This window comes from Clavelina lepadiformis, chromosome 5 (genome assembly GCF_947623445.1).
Source record: "Clavelina lepadiformis chromosome 5, kaClaLepa1.1, whole genome shotgun sequence".
In the NCBI taxonomy this organism is placed as follows: domain Eukaryota; kingdom Metazoa; phylum Chordata; class Ascidiacea; order Aplousobranchia; family Clavelinidae; genus Clavelina; species Clavelina lepadiformis.
In genome coordinates this window covers 2,157,295-2,176,271 of record NC_135244.1, presented here as the reverse complement: position 1 = coordinate 2,176,271, position 18,977 = coordinate 2,157,295, and the positions used below count along the sequence as shown (strand labels likewise).

The 18,977-nt window shown below is 37.9% G+C and overlaps 4 protein-coding genes and 1 long non-coding RNA gene across 6 annotated transcripts; 3 read left to right on the top strand and 2 right to left on the bottom strand.

Moving 5' to 3' along the window:
• Nucleotides 1-1,156: 1,156 nt before the first annotated feature.
• LOC143460462 (sulfotransferase 1C2-like) lies at nt 1,157-6,878 on the bottom strand. Its single transcript, XM_076957957.1, has 7 exons — nt 5,805-6,878; nt 3,234-3,350; nt 3,034-3,143; nt 2,445-2,586; nt 2,225-2,340; nt 1,933-2,083; nt 1,157-1,691 (listed from the first exon to the last, which is right to left on the bottom strand). The coding sequence occupies exons 1-7, from the start codon at nt 6,040-6,042 to the stop codon at nt 1,579-1,581; spliced, it is 987 nt and encodes a 328-aa protein (XP_076814072.1). The 5' UTR covers nt 6,043-6,878; the 3' UTR covers nt 1,157-1,578.
• On the top strand, nt 3,939-5,182 carry LOC143460464 (uncharacterized). Its single transcript, XR_013117890.1, has 2 exons — nt 3,939-4,552; nt 4,754-5,182. It is a non-coding gene; the product is annotated as an uncharacterized LOC143460464 (long non-coding RNA).
• A 3,375-nt stretch (nt 6,879-10,253) lies between the features above and the next one.
• Nucleotides 10,254-13,125, bottom strand: LOC143460094 (sulfotransferase 1C2-like). The gene is made up of 7 exons (XM_076957482.1): nt 12,854-13,125; nt 12,539-12,652; nt 12,361-12,470; nt 12,129-12,270; nt 11,765-11,880; nt 11,485-11,635; nt 10,254-11,237 (listed from the first exon to the last, which is right to left on the bottom strand). The coding sequence occupies exons 1-7, from the start codon at nt 13,098-13,100 to the stop codon at nt 11,128-11,130; spliced, it is 990 nt and encodes a 329-aa protein (XP_076813597.1). The 5' UTR covers nt 13,101-13,125; the 3' UTR covers nt 10,254-11,127.
• A 666-nt stretch (nt 13,126-13,791) lies between these two features.
• On the top strand, nt 13,792-17,042 carry LOC143459522 (sialate:O-sulfotransferase 2-like). Of its 2 annotated transcripts, none has more exons than XM_076956724.1 (7): nt 13,792-14,386; nt 14,587-14,722; nt 14,890-15,071; nt 15,141-15,348; nt 15,517-15,764; nt 15,978-16,169; nt 16,366-17,042. In XM_076956724.1, the coding sequence occupies exons 1-7, from the start codon at nt 14,092-14,094 to the stop codon at nt 16,725-16,727; spliced, it is 1,623 nt and encodes a 540-aa protein (XP_076812839.1). In that variant the 5' UTR covers nt 13,792-14,091; the 3' UTR covers nt 16,728-17,042. The 2 variants fall into 2 exon arrangements, with proteins under 2 accessions (XP_076812839.1, XP_076812840.1); XM_076956725.1 differs by having other exon boundaries at nt 13,795-14,386; nt 14,587-14,701; nt 16,366-17,036.
• Nucleotides 17,043-17,663: 621 nt separating this feature from the next.
• Nucleotides 17,664-18,954, top strand: LOC143459520 (tax1-binding protein 3-like). Its single transcript, XM_076956723.1, has one exon. The coding sequence runs from the start codon at nt 17,823-17,825 to the stop codon at nt 18,222-18,224; it is 402 nt and encodes a 133-aa protein (XP_076812838.1). The 5' UTR covers nt 17,664-17,822; the 3' UTR covers nt 18,225-18,954.
• Nucleotides 18,955-18,977: the final 23 nt, after the last annotated feature.

Sequence of the window (18,977 nt, the reverse complement as noted above, 5' to 3'; positions counted from 1 at the left end):
CGGAAACTGTCTGCGAGCCGCGGGCCGTATGTTGCCCGCCCCTGCAATAGCACAAACACAATAAAGAGTATCGGTAGGTTACAAATCACGCTTCATGCCAATAACATTACAAAGGGTATATAAACGTGAGACTGATAGCTAAAATAGACGGTATATAAACGGATCCGAAATAAAATGCCATCATACTTGAAACTGTGGTATATAAAACGCAAATCATAAGAAAGTACTCAACAACATAACATTAAGCATCACACAAATAAACAATTAATACGTTTCGACGTCTGGGTAACGAATAATGGGCGACGTGGGCTTCGGCGAAGACGACCGTTATTTCGGGAGTTACGAACGTTATTAAAATTGTTACTCTCGTGACGATTTGCATTTGATCGGTTATTAAAAAAGTAAGCTCCTGTCAATGGCATGTCCAATTGCTGGGGGACATCTTCTGGGCGACTAGCTTGACTATAGGATGGCATCCCTGTATAATGGTCTCCTCTGCTTAGCTTTAGCCGGTTAAAATGTACTCTTAACGTCCGTTTATAATTGCGAAAGAGATCATTTACGGGCGGAAAAGTCTCAACAACTTCGTAGGGGCCTGAATAAGGGAGGTGAAAATTTCGCTTTTCATCTTTTGATATGACAGTGTTTCGCAGCATGACCTTGTCTCCTACTTGAAACTCCGCTTGTCGCGATACCGACTTCACGGTCGCCTTCACTCATCGGTATTTGCCAGTAACCAGCTTTAAGGTCCAGTGTGGTGAAATATTTACACCCCGAGAGTTGATCCAAACTGCCATCGATCCGTGGCAAAAGAAAACTGTGCTTCTTAGTGCAATCATTGACAGCCCTGTAGTCAATGCAAAACCTCGTATTACCGTCCTTCTTTTTTACCAACACAACTGGGCTAGACCAAGGCGACTGTGAGTGACTAATAACGTTATCATTTAACATGTCCTTTAGCAACTCATCTAGCTTTCGTTTGTTTTCTTCTGACATTCTTCTCGGGTGTTGGCGTATCGGTGCAGGGTCTCCCGCGTCAATACTGTGTGTAAGAATAATGGTACCGTTGTCGTTACCGATGAATTCGGTGCTATAGTACCGTGGTACCGGCCACTTCTGCCACGAATGTTGGTTACATGTTCCATAGTTACATATTCATCAGATTATTTTTAATGAAAGATATCAAGTCGACAGTTATATGAGAAAAACATGCACTTGCAGACTCCAATCTGAACTTGAACTTGGAAACAACTTGAGGCGTAACTCTCAGTTTAGTTCCAATCATTAACGGTCATGAAGAATTTAAATGATTATAATCATTTCATGGGTTTCACAAAGATGCTGTAATTTTGTGAAAAACAACGATACTCTATACGTTTAAAGTGAGATCACATAAAGCGAAGTTAACAACAACAACAACTAATATAGGTTCAAATCCATCCAGTTCAAATACCATTAATTATATTTGGCTTAAAATTTGGATTAGTGAGGATATGAGGATTGATCAATGATGGTGATATATGAGGATTGATATGGAGATGAGGATCAGTGAAGCAGTCAAAACATTCAGCCATCTTCCTACAATTCGTAGATGAACCTGATGTCGGTGCCTACCAGTTTTTGTTTGATTTTCTCGTCCATTAGTTGAGACTGTGCAACTGTGAGATGGTTCTTCCAGTCGCCGACTTCACCTAAGACAAGAGGTTATTTGTGCTTCAGAGTTGTGACCATGTCTGTGAGAAATGAACGGGATTCACAGTCAAGCAAAGTGATAAATTTTCTTAAGAATCAAGTCAAGTTTTTTCGGTCGTTTCCTCGTTTTTTTCAAGATTTTTTTTCGAAGGAAAAATTTAAAGCTTTATGTCACAAATCTGACTCAAGGCGCGCAAAATCAAGTCTAAGCAAAATGTTTTTGTCCTCTTTACATTCTACCTTTTCTAAAAAAGTTTATTGCACGATCTACGTCAGGAGCTTCTTCTTTTGCCTTTCGGAACGAAGTGGCTTCCACTATTTCCTCAATCTCCTCTTCACTTCTCCTCACTCCGAGAAAGTTCGCAATTTTCCGGATTTCCTTTGCTGGATTCTACGAAAGTTTCAAAGTTACTCTTTTCAGGTTGGCAAAAAACAGACGATAACAACACAACTAGTGACGCAACTAGTAACAACTCAGTGACGACAGCAAGACAGCTTGGTTTTAAGCAAACTTCACACCAATGCAGTGTACCTTTAACAAATCTTCAAAAACAACGAACAAGACGTTGCTTTCGTTGCGGTAAGTGTGCCAGGATAAAACATAATCCAGGTACCACTCGCCCTCCTTGCTCACAAGTGGCTGCTTTCCTGAATTTAAAACACAGAGCTTGACAAAAATAGTAACCAAAGGCAAAACATGAAGCCTACGCGAAAACTTTGCAATGACAGCATTGTATGACGTTTTACTTTACCGTGTATGTACGATTCAAAGAATGCGTTCCAGTCTTTAGGGAAATGGCGGCGCATCGGTTCCAGGTTATAATGCGACATATTTCTGGTCATGTGGAACCAAGAAACTACTTGATCTTTTGGATTTCTTATAGTGCAGATTATCTGCGTACAAAGACAACTTGAGGCTGAAGCCGTATCATTCTACTGTAAATCTTTGTCAGTCACACTTGTCGAGATGAACCGCTGTATAGTATCCAAATTCATAGTGACTTTTATTATTGACTTCTTTGCTATGTCCGAGCTCTTTGTGACTAAAATGGATGCAGGATGATTTAACCTAGGACGACAAAATCCTAAGACGACCCAACCAACATCTGTTGGTTGAATTGTCCGTGGGTTGAATTGACCGACCAACGTCGACTACACTATATCTTGCACCCCGTTTTTTTAAATTTTATTCATGTTAATGAGCGTAGCCGGAAGATGAGTCGCCCAAATCTTTCTTTGCTAATGATCTGTTTTTGATTTTGATCTGATCTGTAATTCGATTAGGCCTAATTTACAATCACAAAATTACCGCTGGATCGCGCCAAATACGCAGATTCTCACCTTGCATCCGTTCTTTTTAAGTCGCTCCATGTTGATGAGAGGAGCCGGAAGATGAGTTCCCCAAATCTTCCTCTTCCATGGAAGTTTATCCAAGATGTCGTAGTTTACGGCTGCAAAGAGCAATATCAGACGCACTAGTTTAACCTTATAAGCAACAGGAAAGTTGAGAAAAGAAATAAGTTGCAAGAATGACAAGTTACGTGTTCCTCGCTCCAGCACAGTATGGACCCTTGTCAGGTATGTTTTGAGCATTTCAAGCAATTCTTTATCATCAAAGTAGATGAGAGTTTTGACAATCAGATTCATCCAAGTTGTGCCTGAAAAAGAATTGTGACACAACAATACATATTTAACAATCCTAGCCATTAAAACTGGGTAAATGACGCATAACTTTGAAACGAAAAATATCTATTTTCCATCAACACGACAAGCAAAGTTTTAATAAAGATGCAAAACTTAAAGGTTAAGATGAGTCGCCTGAAAACAATGGTCGTATTAATATAAATAACACTACGTAACAAACTTCAAAAAAATTTTTGTTTGGCTACATTTATTAAGTGTATCTGTATGATTTTCAAGCGCTGATTTCAAAAATGCTATCAGTTTTTTTCTATCATCGATCGTTTTCAAAATACAAAAATTTCCGTTTTTTGTGATTTTCCATTAACTGTAGGTATTTTATGCGGTTATGATCTGTGTCTGTCAGCACTATCATGTTGTAAATGGGCGTCCTATTTACTTGAGAAAGTGAATGGGAGTGGGAGTTTGAAATGCAGACGAATGTGCTTTTGTTTCTTATCTCAGTTTTCATTTTATCTCAGCCTGTTAAGTTCAATATAGTCTCATTCGAAAGTCATGTTTAGTGTTTACAGAGAGAAGTATGCCATAGGATTACATTCTGTAGAGTTAAGTCTTATGTAAATCTTAGATTCAGTTCATCTTTCAAATAGTAGAAATCAAAATGTCTAGTAGATAGGGCAAAAATTTAAGTAAGAGTACTGCCTACCCCACAGGAATAGGCACTTGGAGTTTTCTGTCTACTTTGACGTTTTTGAAGACCTTTGCTATTGCAAAGATGTGGAAGGCCTGTTTTGTGCTGTTGGAATAATTCATGATCCTACTCAGTGGCGGCGTTTCATTGACAGTTCTACCAAAAGTCTTAAAGCGGTGTTACTTCACAATGGCAACATATACCCATCAATTCCACTTGCTTATTCCTTACAGATGAAAGAAGATTATGAAAACGTCTAGCAACTGCTCATTAAAATCAATTACACTCAGTTTAAGTGGTATGTTTGTGGTGACTTTAAAATGTTGGGAATTTTGCTTGGTCTGCAGGGTGGTTACACAAAATACTCTTGCTTTCTGTGCTTGTGGAATAGTAGAGTTGACGGTGAGCACTATGATAAAATTTATTGGCCGGCACGGGAAAAACTAACCCCAGGAATGTACAACGTTATTAGGGAACCTCTTGTAAGCCGGGAAATAGTTTTACTGCCTCCACTTCATATCAAATTAGGTCTGGTAAAACAGTTTGTCAAAGCTTTGGATTTTCAAGGACAAGTTTTTCAAGAAATCCGTTAAATGTTTCTCAGACCATCACTTGCCAAAATAAAAGGAGGAATATTTGTTGGTCCTCAGATAAACACAATGTTAAAGTGTAAAAGCTTGGAAGAAAAAATGAATGAAACAAAAAAAGAAGCGTGGCAAGCATTTCGAGGTGTGGTTGATGGATTTTTGGGAAATAAAAGGGACAGAAATTACAAAGAGTTGGTGGAGAAACTGATCAAAAGTTACCAAAACATGGGTTGTCGCATCTGTCTGTCAAACTTCATTTTTATGTTCGCATCTGGATTTTTTTCAAGAAAATCTAGGTGACTTCAGTGAGGAGCATGGTGAGAGACTTCATCAGGATATTGAGCCAATGGAAAAACGATATAAAGGCCGCTGGGATAGTGTAATGATGGGAAACTACATTTGGTCTTTAGTAAGGCAAGACAGGAGTAGTCATAAAAGAAAAACTCGCTCAAAAGTACATTTTTGAACGACTCTTACTGTTTGACAAAACTATGTTACATTTATCTTCAAGCCTTCCTTATTAACGTTTTTAAACTGGTTTTTGCGTTTAATAAACCAAACAGAACCTTGATGTGGAGCTAAAATCTACTGCAAGAGTAGAACACGATTTGCTGTAGTTACAGCTACATCAAAATTTGAATATCTCAAAAAGTAACGATGGTACGAAAAAACTAACTGGATTTTTGAACTCAGCAACCAAAAATACATAAAGGGACATTAAAAAAAGTAGCCAAACAAAAATTGTGTTACGTAGTGTAATTAATTGATCGAAATTCAGACAAGACAATTTTTAGCAACGTAGCGGAAGCATTTGTCTATCCAATGTCTATCTATGACGTACGAGATGATATGGAGGCAGCCGACAACACAAGTCAACCCACGCAGCTTGTATTACTTTGCTGCTATAGCGGGGCTGTATTACGAAACGTGTATCGGGGTACTTTCGTGACTTAATCCATTGCACTGGATATGCGGATAAATTTGAAGATCAAGCTTTGTGCGGAGCAACAGCTCTGCGACCTTTCTCTCAGCAAAGAGAAAAGGCCCACTTGCATGCTGTGACAGTAGGCTATGCGGTATACATACATGGCCGGGCAGAGCATGCCCAGACTTAATAAAGTCTGCCTTGAATTTGTAATGAAGTATTGTGACACTTTTACGCGCAGTGTTTTACATAACCTCTAACACCCAACCTGTTTTTGGATATGCGGCAATCAATACATCATCTTCAGTTGGACTCCAGTTGCTGTATTGCCACTCAGCCATACTTGCATCAAAGCGCACCGGAAAGCGATAACCCTTCCACTCAGTTATGGCTGGACTTATGAACTCGGAAATAGTTTTTTCCACAAGTTCAGTAACGTCTGGGCGTAATCTCTCGGGTATGAGGCTTACTAGATCGTAATGTAATTTAATCGATTGCTCTTCCATCTTTCTGTTGCTATAATTATATAGCCTACAGGATGCTAGTAACGCCTTTTCGAGATGCTGACAGTGTACTTCTCTGTAGGTCGTTTTAACAAATGCTATAAGCAACGGCAAAAAGCTAAAGCACGTTTCTGTTCCTGTCTTTCCAACTCTCTCAAGAAGTGTTTAGGTTTTATCTTTGACGCAGGGCTCTCACAAATGAAAACCAGAAAATCCCTAAAGCTATGCCAAAAAATCCCTAAAACATAATTAGTGCGTGATACTTGTATGTTATCACTACGGCGATTATTTTTTGACTTAAAAAACGAAAGTTTTTGACCTAAAAATTGAAAATTTTGACATTAAAAACTTTTTTTTGACAAATTTTGACGTATGAAGAACTCAAGTAGTTAAATTACGCATTATTGTACAAAAAGTTAAAATTGATTATAGTAAAGAAGGTCAAAAATCTGAACACAGACCTAGCCTATTCTGAAAAGGGAAATGAGCTAGGCCTAATTACAAATCACTGCCAAAAACACTGCAACTAAGACACAGCAAAAACTGTTCAATACATTTGTCTCAACACTCTAAACTTCCATCTTTCTGTTGCTATAATTATATAGCCTACAGGATGCTAGTAACGCCTTTTCGAGATGCTGACAGTGAACTTCTCTGTAGGTCGTTTTAACAAATGCTATAAGCAACCGCAAAAAGCTAAAGCACGTTTCTGTTCCTGTCTTTCCAACTCTCTCAAAAAGTGTTTAGGTTTTATCTTTGACGTTTGGTGACCACGAAGGCTGGCACCGAGGCAATAAAAGCAAACGGCTTTTAAATAGTTCCCGGTCTATTTTCAAACAAACATTAAAAGAGCGCCAGAAGCAAGTAAAAATAATTGCGTCGCTTATAACGACACATGACAATCGTGGGCGCGTGTGTTACGCTTTTTTTAAAGCAATTAGTCACAGCTTAAACAATTAACACTGCGTAGTCCACTATGTTACACATAAGCGTATATAAGATAACGATTTTAAAGCTTCTTTCTTGTCGCTTAACTTAAACGATCTTATTTTCGGTATCGAAGAAAAGCTTGATGCTATACATTGCATGGACATTGGATATTATTTCGCCTCGGTCTGAAAATAAATTATTATGTTAAAATTTTTATAAATTGTTCGTGCGTTGTGTCAGTCAATTTAATTATGGCAAAACATCCTGATGTAGCCTATGCCCAGAACGATCTTCCGCCAGCATTAGGCCTAGTTGAAACCAGCAATTATGCAATTGTTGTTCTCGCCGACTGAGAATCACAAACAAGCAACATCGCGCCTGTACAGCAAGACATAGACATCCGATACAGCTTGTTTTTGCACAGGGCGTGTTGTCGTGACGTAACTCATAAAAGTAAAGCCAAACATGCCAGACACATCTGATACGGACGAGTAGAGTAAATTTAAGTAAAACAACCTTTGAAACTTTGAAAACGCAGCTTACTGCTTATAACCTGCTTACCGTACGATATACTTCTAAGTCTACAAAAATATTTCTCGTTTTCAAAACACTCTTTGTCTGCAATCGCTTTTCAAAAAATGTGGAGTTTTGTTTGTAAATCAGTTCAGACACAGGCGTACTAAAAGCCAAGGAATGTTACGACCTGTTGAAATACCCAAAAATTAGGCGAGGCAGGCAAAACATGCCAAGCAAAATAGTGGAAAAAATGATGACGATTGCAATGGTGATGAGGTGTCGTGCAACAAATTTCGCGAACATTTTGGCTAAAAACAGAGCAAGTTATAATAACCGCAGTGAACAGAACCTCCGCAAATAAGTGCATCCAAGAAAAAAAACACGTTTCGTTTGCAAGTTGCAACATCGCTCTCGAACGTTTTGTTGTCGTCTACTGCCTGTGTGTCGTTAGCTGTAAACTGAATAGCGCTACCTGCGGGATAGGTGGTAGAGCTTGTAGTGCCCTCTTGGTGTTCCGAAGAGCAAAGCTGGTCATTAGCTTTCCTAAGTTCATCTGAGCCATCCCGTTCCACGACAGATCATTTTTGCACTAAACGGTATCGCTTTATAGAAGCGCTGTGGCTGCAAAACTCGATGTGAGCTTCCCAGCAGAGTTTGATACGAATATGGCTGAAGACCCATTTGCAATGAGCTACCAGTGGGACCTGAAATAATATGCACGCCGAACAACTATTGTTCCCAAGCCAGCAGCCATTTTAACAACAAACCCAGGATTGGTTGGGCATCCATCCAATGCCAAATTTGCAACTCTAAGCGATGATGGAGTCACACGACAGAAACAATTCTTCGATGGTTGACGTCAGGAGAGTTGACTCTGAGTTGAAGTCAGGCAACGACACTGGAGCCTCGGAGAAGAAAACAAAGAAGAAACCATGGATAAACGTGTAAACAGGGCTATCACATACACCATACACTGTTGGACATTGCGCGGGGCAATACGGTATGACGTAATAGTTGCCTTGGAGAATAACTTTGCAGCTTTCATCCAGGATGGTATAAAAGTTGGTGAAAAGTAACTGTAGCTATTGTCGACGCCTTGGTTAAAATTTTTGTAAAAATCTTGGGAAACACTGATGACGATGGCAGTGGCAGAGGCGCCAATAACAGCAACAGTAATGCTGCCACCGTCTCCGATAAAACCCTGACCGGCGCTATCGGGTAGGCTTATTTCCACTACAACGTTGCCAGTCTCATAAGCCATGACGCTAAGATGGTTCAGGCAAACCACCATCAATACGAAAGACTCAATAATTCGGCTGAGCTTCATTTCACAGAAAAAAAACGGACTTAAGTTTAAAAATATCAGTCTGCAGCGAAACACACTCGAAACGTACAAAATAAATACTGATGATTATAACCTGCCATCGTGTTTCGATGGATCTTTATGAGTAGAAATATGCTACCATCTTAAAACTCCCCGAGACTTTAATTATTATAGAATTAGTAAAATAAGTAAAATTCACACAATTCTGACCACCGGGTATGAGTGGTAAAACAAAAGTTTTAAGGAGGTTCAAATCCATATCAAATATGAAACGATATATTTTCTTATATAGCTTTATATCTTATATCTTATTATCTTATATACAGTGAGACCTCGTTAATCCGGACCACTTCGTTTCGTCAAAAAATGTCGGTTTAGCGGGGTATCCGGATTATCGGAAAGTAAAAAATCAATCAATCTTGCAAATGCAGTACCGTGTTAAAAATGCAGTATGCACCTTACTCCAATTCTAAGTACCGAGTTTCTGGCTGGACAGCAACTAAAATAAAATTATATTTTTTGTATGATCCGACCCAGTGTCGAACCCCAGAACCACCGTATTAAAGACGAATGCTCTAAGCCAGAAGTGACGAACATGCGGCCGCAAATCGGTTTGACAACCGCTCTTGCATGGCGAAGCATTCCGGCGGGACCAGCAGTCTTGAACTTTCTTTGACCTGTTTCAAATCTTTGCGCAATGCGATATCAAAAGCTGATAGCACGATTGAGTTGCAGCAGTATGTCTTCAATAGATTGCCGCACTCAACCTATGTACTGTACGTATTTTTTTGCGACCGCGGAAGCGTTGTTTGTTACTGTTGATGAACAACGCAACGTTATTATGAACAACGAACAACATTGATGAACAACGCAGACCGCAACGTTATTATGCGTAGATAATCGGCTATTGTTTCGTCAACTAACTACATACTATATTAGGACAATCGTGAATCATTTTCGCTTAACTGTTAATAATCCGGTTTATCGGATTTTATTGCTATTGATTTAGCACATTTGTTCCAAAACTTTTGTGTCGGAGTCGGACAGCGGGGTTTCCGGATTAAAGGGGTAAAATGCATAGGAAGAAATCCGTTCCCGGCAGTTTTGTGTCGGATAGCGGGGATTCCGGTTCATCGGGGTCCGGATTAACGAGGTCTCACTGTATCTATATAGCCAGTGCGGTTCAAAGTACATGCCGACAACACGCATATAGTGACTGACGAGCAAACAAACATCTGCCAAGAAACGCGGAATTTCAAAGATAAAAATATATTAATTGTAATTACCGTATAAACTTCACCGAAGAAGCGGAACATTTCATGCATACACGATGATCAATGAGCATGTGTTCGTACAAGTAATGTAATATTTATCATTACTGTATAATAACACTTCCATGCAGGCAATCAGTCGTAATCGATGTTAAGTTTGATGGCAAGAAAGTCATCACAAATCTACAACAATTGAACTTAGGTAACCGACGAAACACCTTCGATTAACATGGCGTTGGTGGGCAGGTAACTGTTAATTATTTGGCAGAAAATATTGGCGATGGACGCAGAAAATGTAACAACCTGCCCTACGTTGCCATATATTTTAAACTTGGATCTAAACGCTAAATACGTTATTAGTTTGATTTGTCGTTTGGCTCTGTTTCACTTCGAGAAATTTTGTAAAGACTCTGTTGAGCACTAAGCCATATTTTCTTGTCGAGAGTCGATCGATATTTCGCGCTTCACCTGTGCTGGCGACCGTTGGAGTGTGTCTTCATGATCAATACAGTATTTCGTGTAATGAACTCTGAAGATCGTTGATAAAAAACATCCCAACACAAAATCCACTATAGCTATAGCCTATAAACAAACTTTACGGTACAAACAGATCGCTGGGTTAATGAAAAAAAATAAAATCACACAAGTAAGCACAAAGAAATATAAAAACGATAAATCAATCTTTGTCGTTTGGCAAATTCTCAAAAAATATCGCGTTTACTTCAATCAGTTCAAGCCGTCGCTTTGAAAGGAACTTGTAACTATATGACGTAGGCTATTTGAAATTAATGTCTGTCCCGGATTGATGATCCCGTACAGTATTTGTCAATGTTGGACAATCATTTACTCAACATAACGTTTTCCAGTCTCATTAAAACCGGTCTTAGTTTTGCAAACTGCAATGGCATCAATAACATCTACCGAATAACCATAATTTTTTGTGATACTGAAATATTTTCCACAGGCTCTGTGAAAGGCGTCGATTTTGCACCATCATGATCATTTGTGTTTGTAATTCAGTCGACGATAGCTGTTAAATATCAGTGTCTATTCGTATGTAAATTTGATGTCGATGCCGGAGAGCTTCTCGTTAAACTTTTCATCCATGAGCTCAGACTGAGCCACAGTGAAGTGGTTTTTCCAATCTGCAACTTCACCTAAAACAACATATTTGTAGTGATAAATAGTATCAGCTGGTTGCCTTTGGCTGCCTGATTATAGCGGGTAAGTTTATAGGCTGTCTGCTATTATCGTAATAAGACAAAACAATCATAATATGTTATTTTTTCAATCAATTGAAGCCAAAAAATAATCATAGTTGGATTTACAATACGTGTTGCAATTTTTCATCACAATGATGCACAGTAACATACATTAGTTATTGTTACAGGTGCTATTTCAGACCTTTCCGAAAAAACTTCAGTTCTTCATAAAATCTTGTCGCGCTTTCTTTCATGGACTTAAAAGAGGACAGTTGGACAATATGATTTATCTCTTCTTCGGTGCGTTGGACTCCTAAAAACTCAGCTATGCGCCCTATTTCCTCTTTCGTTTTCTGAAAAAGAACAGAATAGCATTAAAAATACTGAATGTATCATTGTGTGTGTCGTTGAGTAGCCACAACATGTACCGAGGAAAGATATTTGGTGAAATACATGACGTAAGCAGATGTGACCAAAGTTACCGTTTTCAAGTTCTCAAAGACAACAAATAAGACATTGTCGTCATTGCGGTAAGGATAATAGGATAAGATGTGATCTGGATACCATTCGCCTTCTTTGCTAAGTAGCGGTTTTTTTCCTGCGTGAGAAACGATACAAAAAGTGGACACAATTTAAATATAATTGCAACTGCGAGAACCCTGGTAACTGTTGAACTCACCCAGAGGTGTAGCCTAGTGCTAAAAAATATAAATTTTGGAACGCACATTTTTGAAATAATAGCCAAGTGTCTTGGGAAACCCCCAAAAATAGCCATTTTCAGCAGCACTTCTTTTAAGAAAAAGGTTTGAAAGCGCGGTTCCTACCCGACTGCACTCCTGAACTTACCGTTAACGAAGGTCTCAAAGAAAGAATTCCATTCTGTCGGATAGAACTGATCGGTGACTTTGTTGTGATTAAAAGAAAAGGTTTTTGACATTTTAAACCAAGATAAAAGCTGATCGTTCGGATTTCTTATGATGTAAAGAACCTGAATTAAATACGTACAAAGTCAATCGCATCTTTCGGTTTGCATCTCGTTTCCATAAACGTTTAGCCCACACTTTGTATTAAATTGTACCTTGCATCCGTTTTCTTTCAGTCTCTTCATATTGACAAGTTTTGCCGGAAGGTGAGTTCCCCAAATTTTCCTTTTCCAAGGAAGCTTTTGCATTAATTCGAAATTCACCGCTGAAATATGAGGTACATGTTCATTCCTTATACAGCGGCTGCTAACAAAACGCATGAGCGCTACGTACGTGTTCCTCCTTCTATGTAGGTATGAATTGGCGTAACGGACTTCAGCATTTCTAATATCTCTATGTGGTCAAAGTAAATAATATTCCTCACGATGTTGGTCAGCCATGTGGTACCTGCAACCGATCTCTTCGTTTATAAAGAGACTGGCGGCCCGTTGTTAAAGATGGGCGGTAAGATTAGGGGAATGGCCACGCAAAAATGGCTTCTAACAAACGATTTTCCGGTATAATATTGGCGGCCTATCGTTTATTACAACAAACTTTTTTTGGAATATTTAATTCAAACTCATATTTAACATTAAGTATATGATTTACCGGTTTTTGGGTAACTAGCAACCAAAACATCTTTTTCCGTTGGCCTCCAGTTATTGAACTGCCATTGTACCGAGCTAGCGCAAAACGGCGGACCAATGCGGTAGCCTCTCCATTCAGTAATTTTAGGACTTTTAAAATGACTGGTGCTTTTTTCTACCAATTCTGTGACGTTTGGTCTGACTTTAACTGGAATGAAGCTAGCGACAACATGGTGTAGCCTAATTGTTTCATCTAGCATATTTGCCATAACGATGTCTACGTCTCTTGCTGGCTGTCATAGAAACATACTGAGCTTTGGAAGCATGTATGTGCGAGCTATGAAGCGCTTTCGTTACATTTAATTTACATAGATAAGGTATTTGCTTAAGTTGGTTAAACTTTAACTGCATGTACTCTATACACACACTCATTAACCTATCTGCTTTGCTATCCCTGTGCGCTTCACTGTTATCAGAGTAGAAGCCGTAATACGGGCATTGTACAACAGCTTAGTATTAGATTATAGGAGTTCAGTATGGGGTGAAGCCCAACACAAGACGAGTCTAAATCGTTTGAAGCTAACTTGATTTTACAGAATGTGCTGTTTTATCTTAATGAAATAACTATACCCAAAAAATGTGATACAGTTTAACACCCAGCTAACAAACGAAGTCATTGAAGTAATTAAAATTAAACTTTGATTAAAAGATAGATTTAAGTTGGGTTTATATACTGTAGTTATAACGTTAAAGTAAGACTACCAAGAAATTGCAAAAAACATCTTGAGACATAAGATTTTTCCGGTGTATTAGTGACAGTCTAAAGAAATCGCTCAATGATGGACATAACAATGACAAATAGGTCTACAAGAAAAGACATTTGCAATTCATAAGTCCAAATTTTTGGTCTAAGCTTAAGTTTCTTATCTTATATTACAGTAGCTTGAATATGGAACAGCAGACGTGACTATGCAACCAAGTGAAAATAAACTCAGAATTAACCTAAATACATTTTAGAAGAATGACAACTAGCCTAGATCAGTAGCAATGACTGAAATTTTCTTCAACAGATTTTTATTTGGAGAATTCGACAAACTTGAAAATTATTTGCCTCAGTTGTACCTGGAGTTGAAGCTTATTTAAAATCATGGAAGGCGGAATTAAATGAACAAACCGCTTTTTGTATGCTTACGTCATAAAAACACAAGAAATGCTTAAAACAATAATTCTTTATCGATTCAAAAACAGCTACAAAGTGTTATGAAGTTTTGGATGAAGATCGTCGCCATTTTGGTTGGATTTTTAGTGCTTTTGCGGCTTGAAAGAGAAACCGGCCACCCTGGTCAGAATAACAAGTTTGCAGCCGTTGGATATAGAGAGCAAAGCGTTACCTCACCTACACATGATAAACCCCTTTTCACAAGACGACCGAAGGCATCAAGCAACATGATTAGCCCCTATTCTTCCGAAGATGACAAACGGTTCAATGAATTCACGCCGACTTCCAACTCTTTTGCTAAGATGACAAAACCAGAAATAGGATTGCGTTGTAAAGGTACGACATTGCTTGTAAACATCTTATTACTTCTACTACGAGAATAAAACGCTCGATCAACCTTTGATAAACTAAAAGTAATGGCACACTGTATATGTCTAGATATTGCGCTACGTTTGGAACAACTTGAACCTATGACTTTCAATGAAAGCATGCTGCAAATAAATTAGTCTTTGATTGGTATTTCAACTTTTTTCTAGTACGATATCTCGGATGTTTCTGTGACAGGAATCCTGGAACATTTTTTCAGTCACAATCAACACAATTAACAAGTAGCGAACGACCACAGGATTGCTTTGAAATTTGCTCGCAAAAGTACATTGGCAGACAGTTTCGGTTTGAAAGTATTGTATATATCGGTCTACAGCTATATTTGCTAATAAAGCAACGTCTTTTCTTAGCATATTATCTATTCTGACTCGCACAGCGTTAAACTCAACACCTACGACCATTTTATTTTGAATCTTCGCTAATTTTCGACACAAGACAAACTTGTTTCATAGAAAGAAGCAGCTTGCAGCCTGGACGTCCACAGAATGTCACTGCGGAGAGCTCTTTGTTCGCTACAAAATCTTAAGTCCAAGCAACAGTTGCGAGAGAAAGGCCTTGACTTATCCGCAGGTCAACTGCAGTGTCGGTTCCATTTCGGCAGATATCTATCTCATCACAAAATTTTGTGAGAAGGGTAAGATTAATTGTTTTGGGTGTTTTGTTACTTCTAGTTGTTCATTTTAATTACGACGACGCTTTTCAGAATCCTTAACCGAAGAAAATATTTCAAGTTATTTTCTGGGGATTTTTAATCAACCTCCTAACTTTCAAAGTGAAACTATTTCTGCGTCGATCACTTCCTCTGCTCACAACGCGTCGGTTTGGTGTTATTTGTATTGTGAAGGAAAAGAGCAAACGTTGTCTATGATAACTGCAGCCGCTAAGTGTCACTGCGGGCATACAACCGACAGGTGAGTGTACATAGACAACACATTAATTATTATTCTAATGTTGAATATACAAATTCTTTAGAGTACGTTATGGCCAAAGTATAAAATGGAATATCCTTATCCACTTTACAAAGCATAATCACACGTACTATGACTGCTATCATATATAATCGCCGCATGTAATATCAGGTTCCGTCTCAATAATCTCCGACTGAACCAGACCCTCACTGTTGGATCCCACACAGTCGCGGTTTGGCGCACGGCTGTACAGGATAACCGCTGTGATCTTCGTATATTTTTACCTTCTCACACATCGGAAAAAATCTTTCTCCGTAGCATTCCTGGCTCTGGGAATACCTGGATGAGACACTTGATAGAAAGTACAACCGGCGTGTTTACGGGAAGTGCCTACGATGACGCTTTTTTGGCAACTGGCGGTACGGTAATGAACAATTGCATTAACATCAACGCTGGTTGAACTGATAACTTACCTTTGACAAAAACCGTTGTTTGTTTGTTTTAAAAACAGAGTAGATTAAATTCTATTAAAGCTTTTTTATTCTCATGTGTTTATAAAAACTTTACTTCCTCCAAAACTGAATGAAATTCGATATTTTTGACGTTCTGCAAATCACAATGTTGTCACTTAGGTTTTCTCGGAGAATTTGATGACGTTTCAAGCGGAAGAACGTTGGTGATTAAGGAGCACAGTGCTGGCAGTGAGCCATCTAAAAATATAATTTTAATTCGAAATCCATTTGATGCCATTGTCGCCGAATTTACCAGGCCCCAATCTCATTCTCATGTCGGCCTTGGAAACACCAATATATTTAAAAAATCAGGTTTATCTACGAAAATAATTTAAAATTTTCTTATTGTAACCACAACCTATAGACTACATTTTTGACTGATGGCATTCATGTTTGCATGACATTTTTCATAACATATCCCGTGCGTTCATTATCAACATGCGCATGTCATTCAGTAGGCTATACCTTACTTCAGTGTTTACTTAAGTTTTGTTTTGTTTATACGTAGATTGGAACTCAACTGTGAAAGAGATGGCCAACAGCTGGTTGTCTGCAAATATTTCCTACTTGAAAAAGAGTTCCTCTCATATAATAGTCTATTACGAAGACCTCAAACGAGATAGAGTCAAGGAGATGCGTCGAGTCGTAGATTTTATCGGGTTTAAAGTAAACAACTTGGAAAAGCGCCTGCTGTGTTTGCAACTGGAAGGGGGTGGACTTTTTAAGAGGCCATCCAGGAATAGAGCAGTTAATCCTTATTCAAGCGACCAAACCAAATTAATCGACGAAAAAATAAGAATGTTGGGAAGTTATTTAAAAGACAACACAGAAGACAGAACTCCGCTTCCAAACTACGAAAGACATTATTAAGAATAGAATAATAAAATTTACCAAAGATGGCGGCACTGGTTTTGGACCCAGTAACACCAGGCGAAAATTTATCAAGCGTTTGCGAGATACTTACAGTGTTTTTCAATTTTTTTCGCAAAATGTTCGTGTATTGTCTGCAACTTTTCTCCCTTTTTAGATTGAAAGCACTATTGTTAGACGTTATTAAGAAAATGTAACTTATATGTTAAAGTTTTTGGTTATTTCATGAACCCAATTAAACCAATTAAACCAAAACTCAATTATATAAAACCCAAAACTAATCAAATAAAAACTCAATTAAATCAAAAACCAAAAAAGTATAAAATAATTTACACCAATTCTAATTGTTTGACTATGCCATAGTGACTATGCCATAGTCACTATGGCTTATCAGCAAAATACACAGACTAAGTTACGATGAGCTGATTTAGTTTCAAATGCTTGAAAAAACAATGTGTAGTAAAGAAACCAACAGAGATTTTAACTGAAAATGAATGTCAATTACGGCAAGTAGATGACAAATTCAGCAATCTTTGGTTAGTCACCTTGCAAAAGGATTCAATAAACTTATCTTATTTTATAAGCTTACCAAAGAAAGGTGGCAACTTTTATCAGCAATTTACTAGACTTTCCCCTGAGAAAGTTGCCATTTGCTATTTATTGAGAATTTATCTGTCAGGCAGTTTCATTCGTAAGTGCAAGAAAGCACGTTTAAAGAGAATATTTCCACTGACAAATTGTCAAACCTGTTGACATATTGTAAACGACGCCAAAGGCATCTTTGGAGCACGTAAACAGATCATAAAACTTTTGTCAGAATTAATATTTAACCATTATAGGCTAGTTAGTCAGCTTAATTAGTCATTAAAATCAAATTTGTTGAACTAAAATTGTGGCTCCACATCGTCAGTTTACGTGCGCTAGGAGCCACGTCACTTAAAACCTGTCTTCTTTTATTTACAACGTTTGGGCAACTGGTGTCGTTTGCTAGTGTTGAGGCAATCTATCGGCTCTGCTATTATACCTTACAAACTGTTAGTTGTAACAGTAATTGTGAGTTAAGTACTGAAGTAACTGTTTCGTTTTTTAATAAAAATGGCGGAGTATGTTGATACGTTTGAAAGTGAAGTTCTTTGTGAATGCATTGAGGTTGTAAAAGACGTACAAGATGGAAGCTTAATTCTTGGATTTGCCATCGGCGGTGGAATAGACCAGGACGCCAGTAAGAATCCGTTCGTTCCAAACGACCCCGGTATTTTTGTCTCTCGAGTAATTAAAGACGGGCCCGCTGAACGAGCTGGACTTAAGGTTGGTGACAAAATTCTCCAGGTCAACGGATATGATGTAACAATGGCTACACAGAAGCAAGCGAAGAAAAGACTGATTAAAAATCAACGAATTGTTCGCTTAAAAGTAACCAGACCAAGTCTGATAAATGCTGAATTTTTGGAAGAAAATGAACCCAATGACCAGTACCGACAGCAAGAATATATCTAAGATACCTAAATCCACTTACTATAATTGTGTGAATTACTGGAAAGTTTACTTTAACTGTTGAACTTTAACCTTTTTTATGCTCTTGCAAACGTTTAATTTCATGATTTTTCTGTGATTTATTTTATACACGAAATACGTACGATTAACTGAAATCCAGTGTCAGCGATTGCTGTGGCTTGGTTGAGAGATTCAATTTCTTTGCATTGACTTGCTTAAGTTTAGTTTTCTAACTACTGTCAGTATTATTGTCCATCATATTTGTGTGAGTGTTCGTTCAATGTGAATTCACCATAACTTCAGTAATAAGAATAGTGAGCTGAAGGATTTTTTGGTAAAAAGTTGCCTTATTTGTGATTACACTAAGCAAAAAACGTTATGTTTATGGTTTGTTGATGCTGGTACAATGTTGTCTTCATTAACTTGCTTTACTCTCCATATAGCTTTAGGCTGATAGCTATGTATAAGAGTGTTATTAATGTGAAACATATATTCAATTGGTCCTAATGGATTTTTGGCATTTTATAATTTTGATTTATTAAAATGACATGTGTTAACTGCTAGGTATAAATTTATCCTTGTATGAATGTCAGTGGTTAAAATGGCTGCCAAGTTTATACACTTTTATACATCAATGATTCGATAAAAAAATTTTTTTCTGATTAGGTGCGACTTTATTTACTCTTTATATATAATGTATTCTTTTTAATGGTGCTGCTCCTTTTTTCCAGAATTACTATATTGTTAAATCATCTA

Coding starts and splice junctions, on each gene's coding strand:
- LOC143459520 (XM_076956723.1), top strand. CDS start 17,823: ATGGCGGAGTATGTTGATACGTTTGAAAGTGAAGTTCTTTGTGAATGC.
- LOC143459522 (XM_076956724.1), top strand. CDS start 14,092: ATGAAGTTTTGGATGAAGATCGTCGCCATTTTGGTTGGATTTTTAGTG. Junction 14,723..14,889: donor TACATTGGCAGACAGTTTCG/GTTTGAAAGTAT, acceptor CTTGTTTCATAG/AAAGAAGCAGCTTGCAGCCT. Junction 15,349..15,516: donor TGCGGGCATACAACCGACAG/GTGAGTGTACAT, acceptor ATGTAATATCAG/GTTCCGTCTCAATAATCTCC.
- LOC143460094 (XM_076957482.1), bottom strand. CDS start 13,100: ATGGCAAATATGCTAGATGAAACAATTAGGCTACACCATGTTGTCGCT. Junction 12,653..12,853: donor TGCTAGTTACCCAAAAACCG/GTAAATCATATA, acceptor GATCGGTTGCAG/GTACCACATGGCTGACCAAC. Junction 11,636..11,764: donor TCTTTGAGAACTTGAAAACG/GTAACTTTGGTC, acceptor GTTCTTTTTCAG/AAAACGAAAGAGGAAATAGG.
- LOC143460462 (XM_076957957.1), bottom strand. CDS start 6,042: ATGGAAGAGCAATCGATTAAATTACATTACGATCTAGTAAGCCTCATA. Junction 2,341..2,444: donor CTTTGAATCGTACATACACG/GTAAAGTAAAAC, acceptor TTTTAAATTCAG/GAAAGCAGCCACTTGTGAGC. Junction 2,084..2,224: donor TTTTTGAAGATTTGTTAAAG/GTACACTGCATT, acceptor AAACTTTCGTAG/AATCCAGCAAAGGAAATCCG.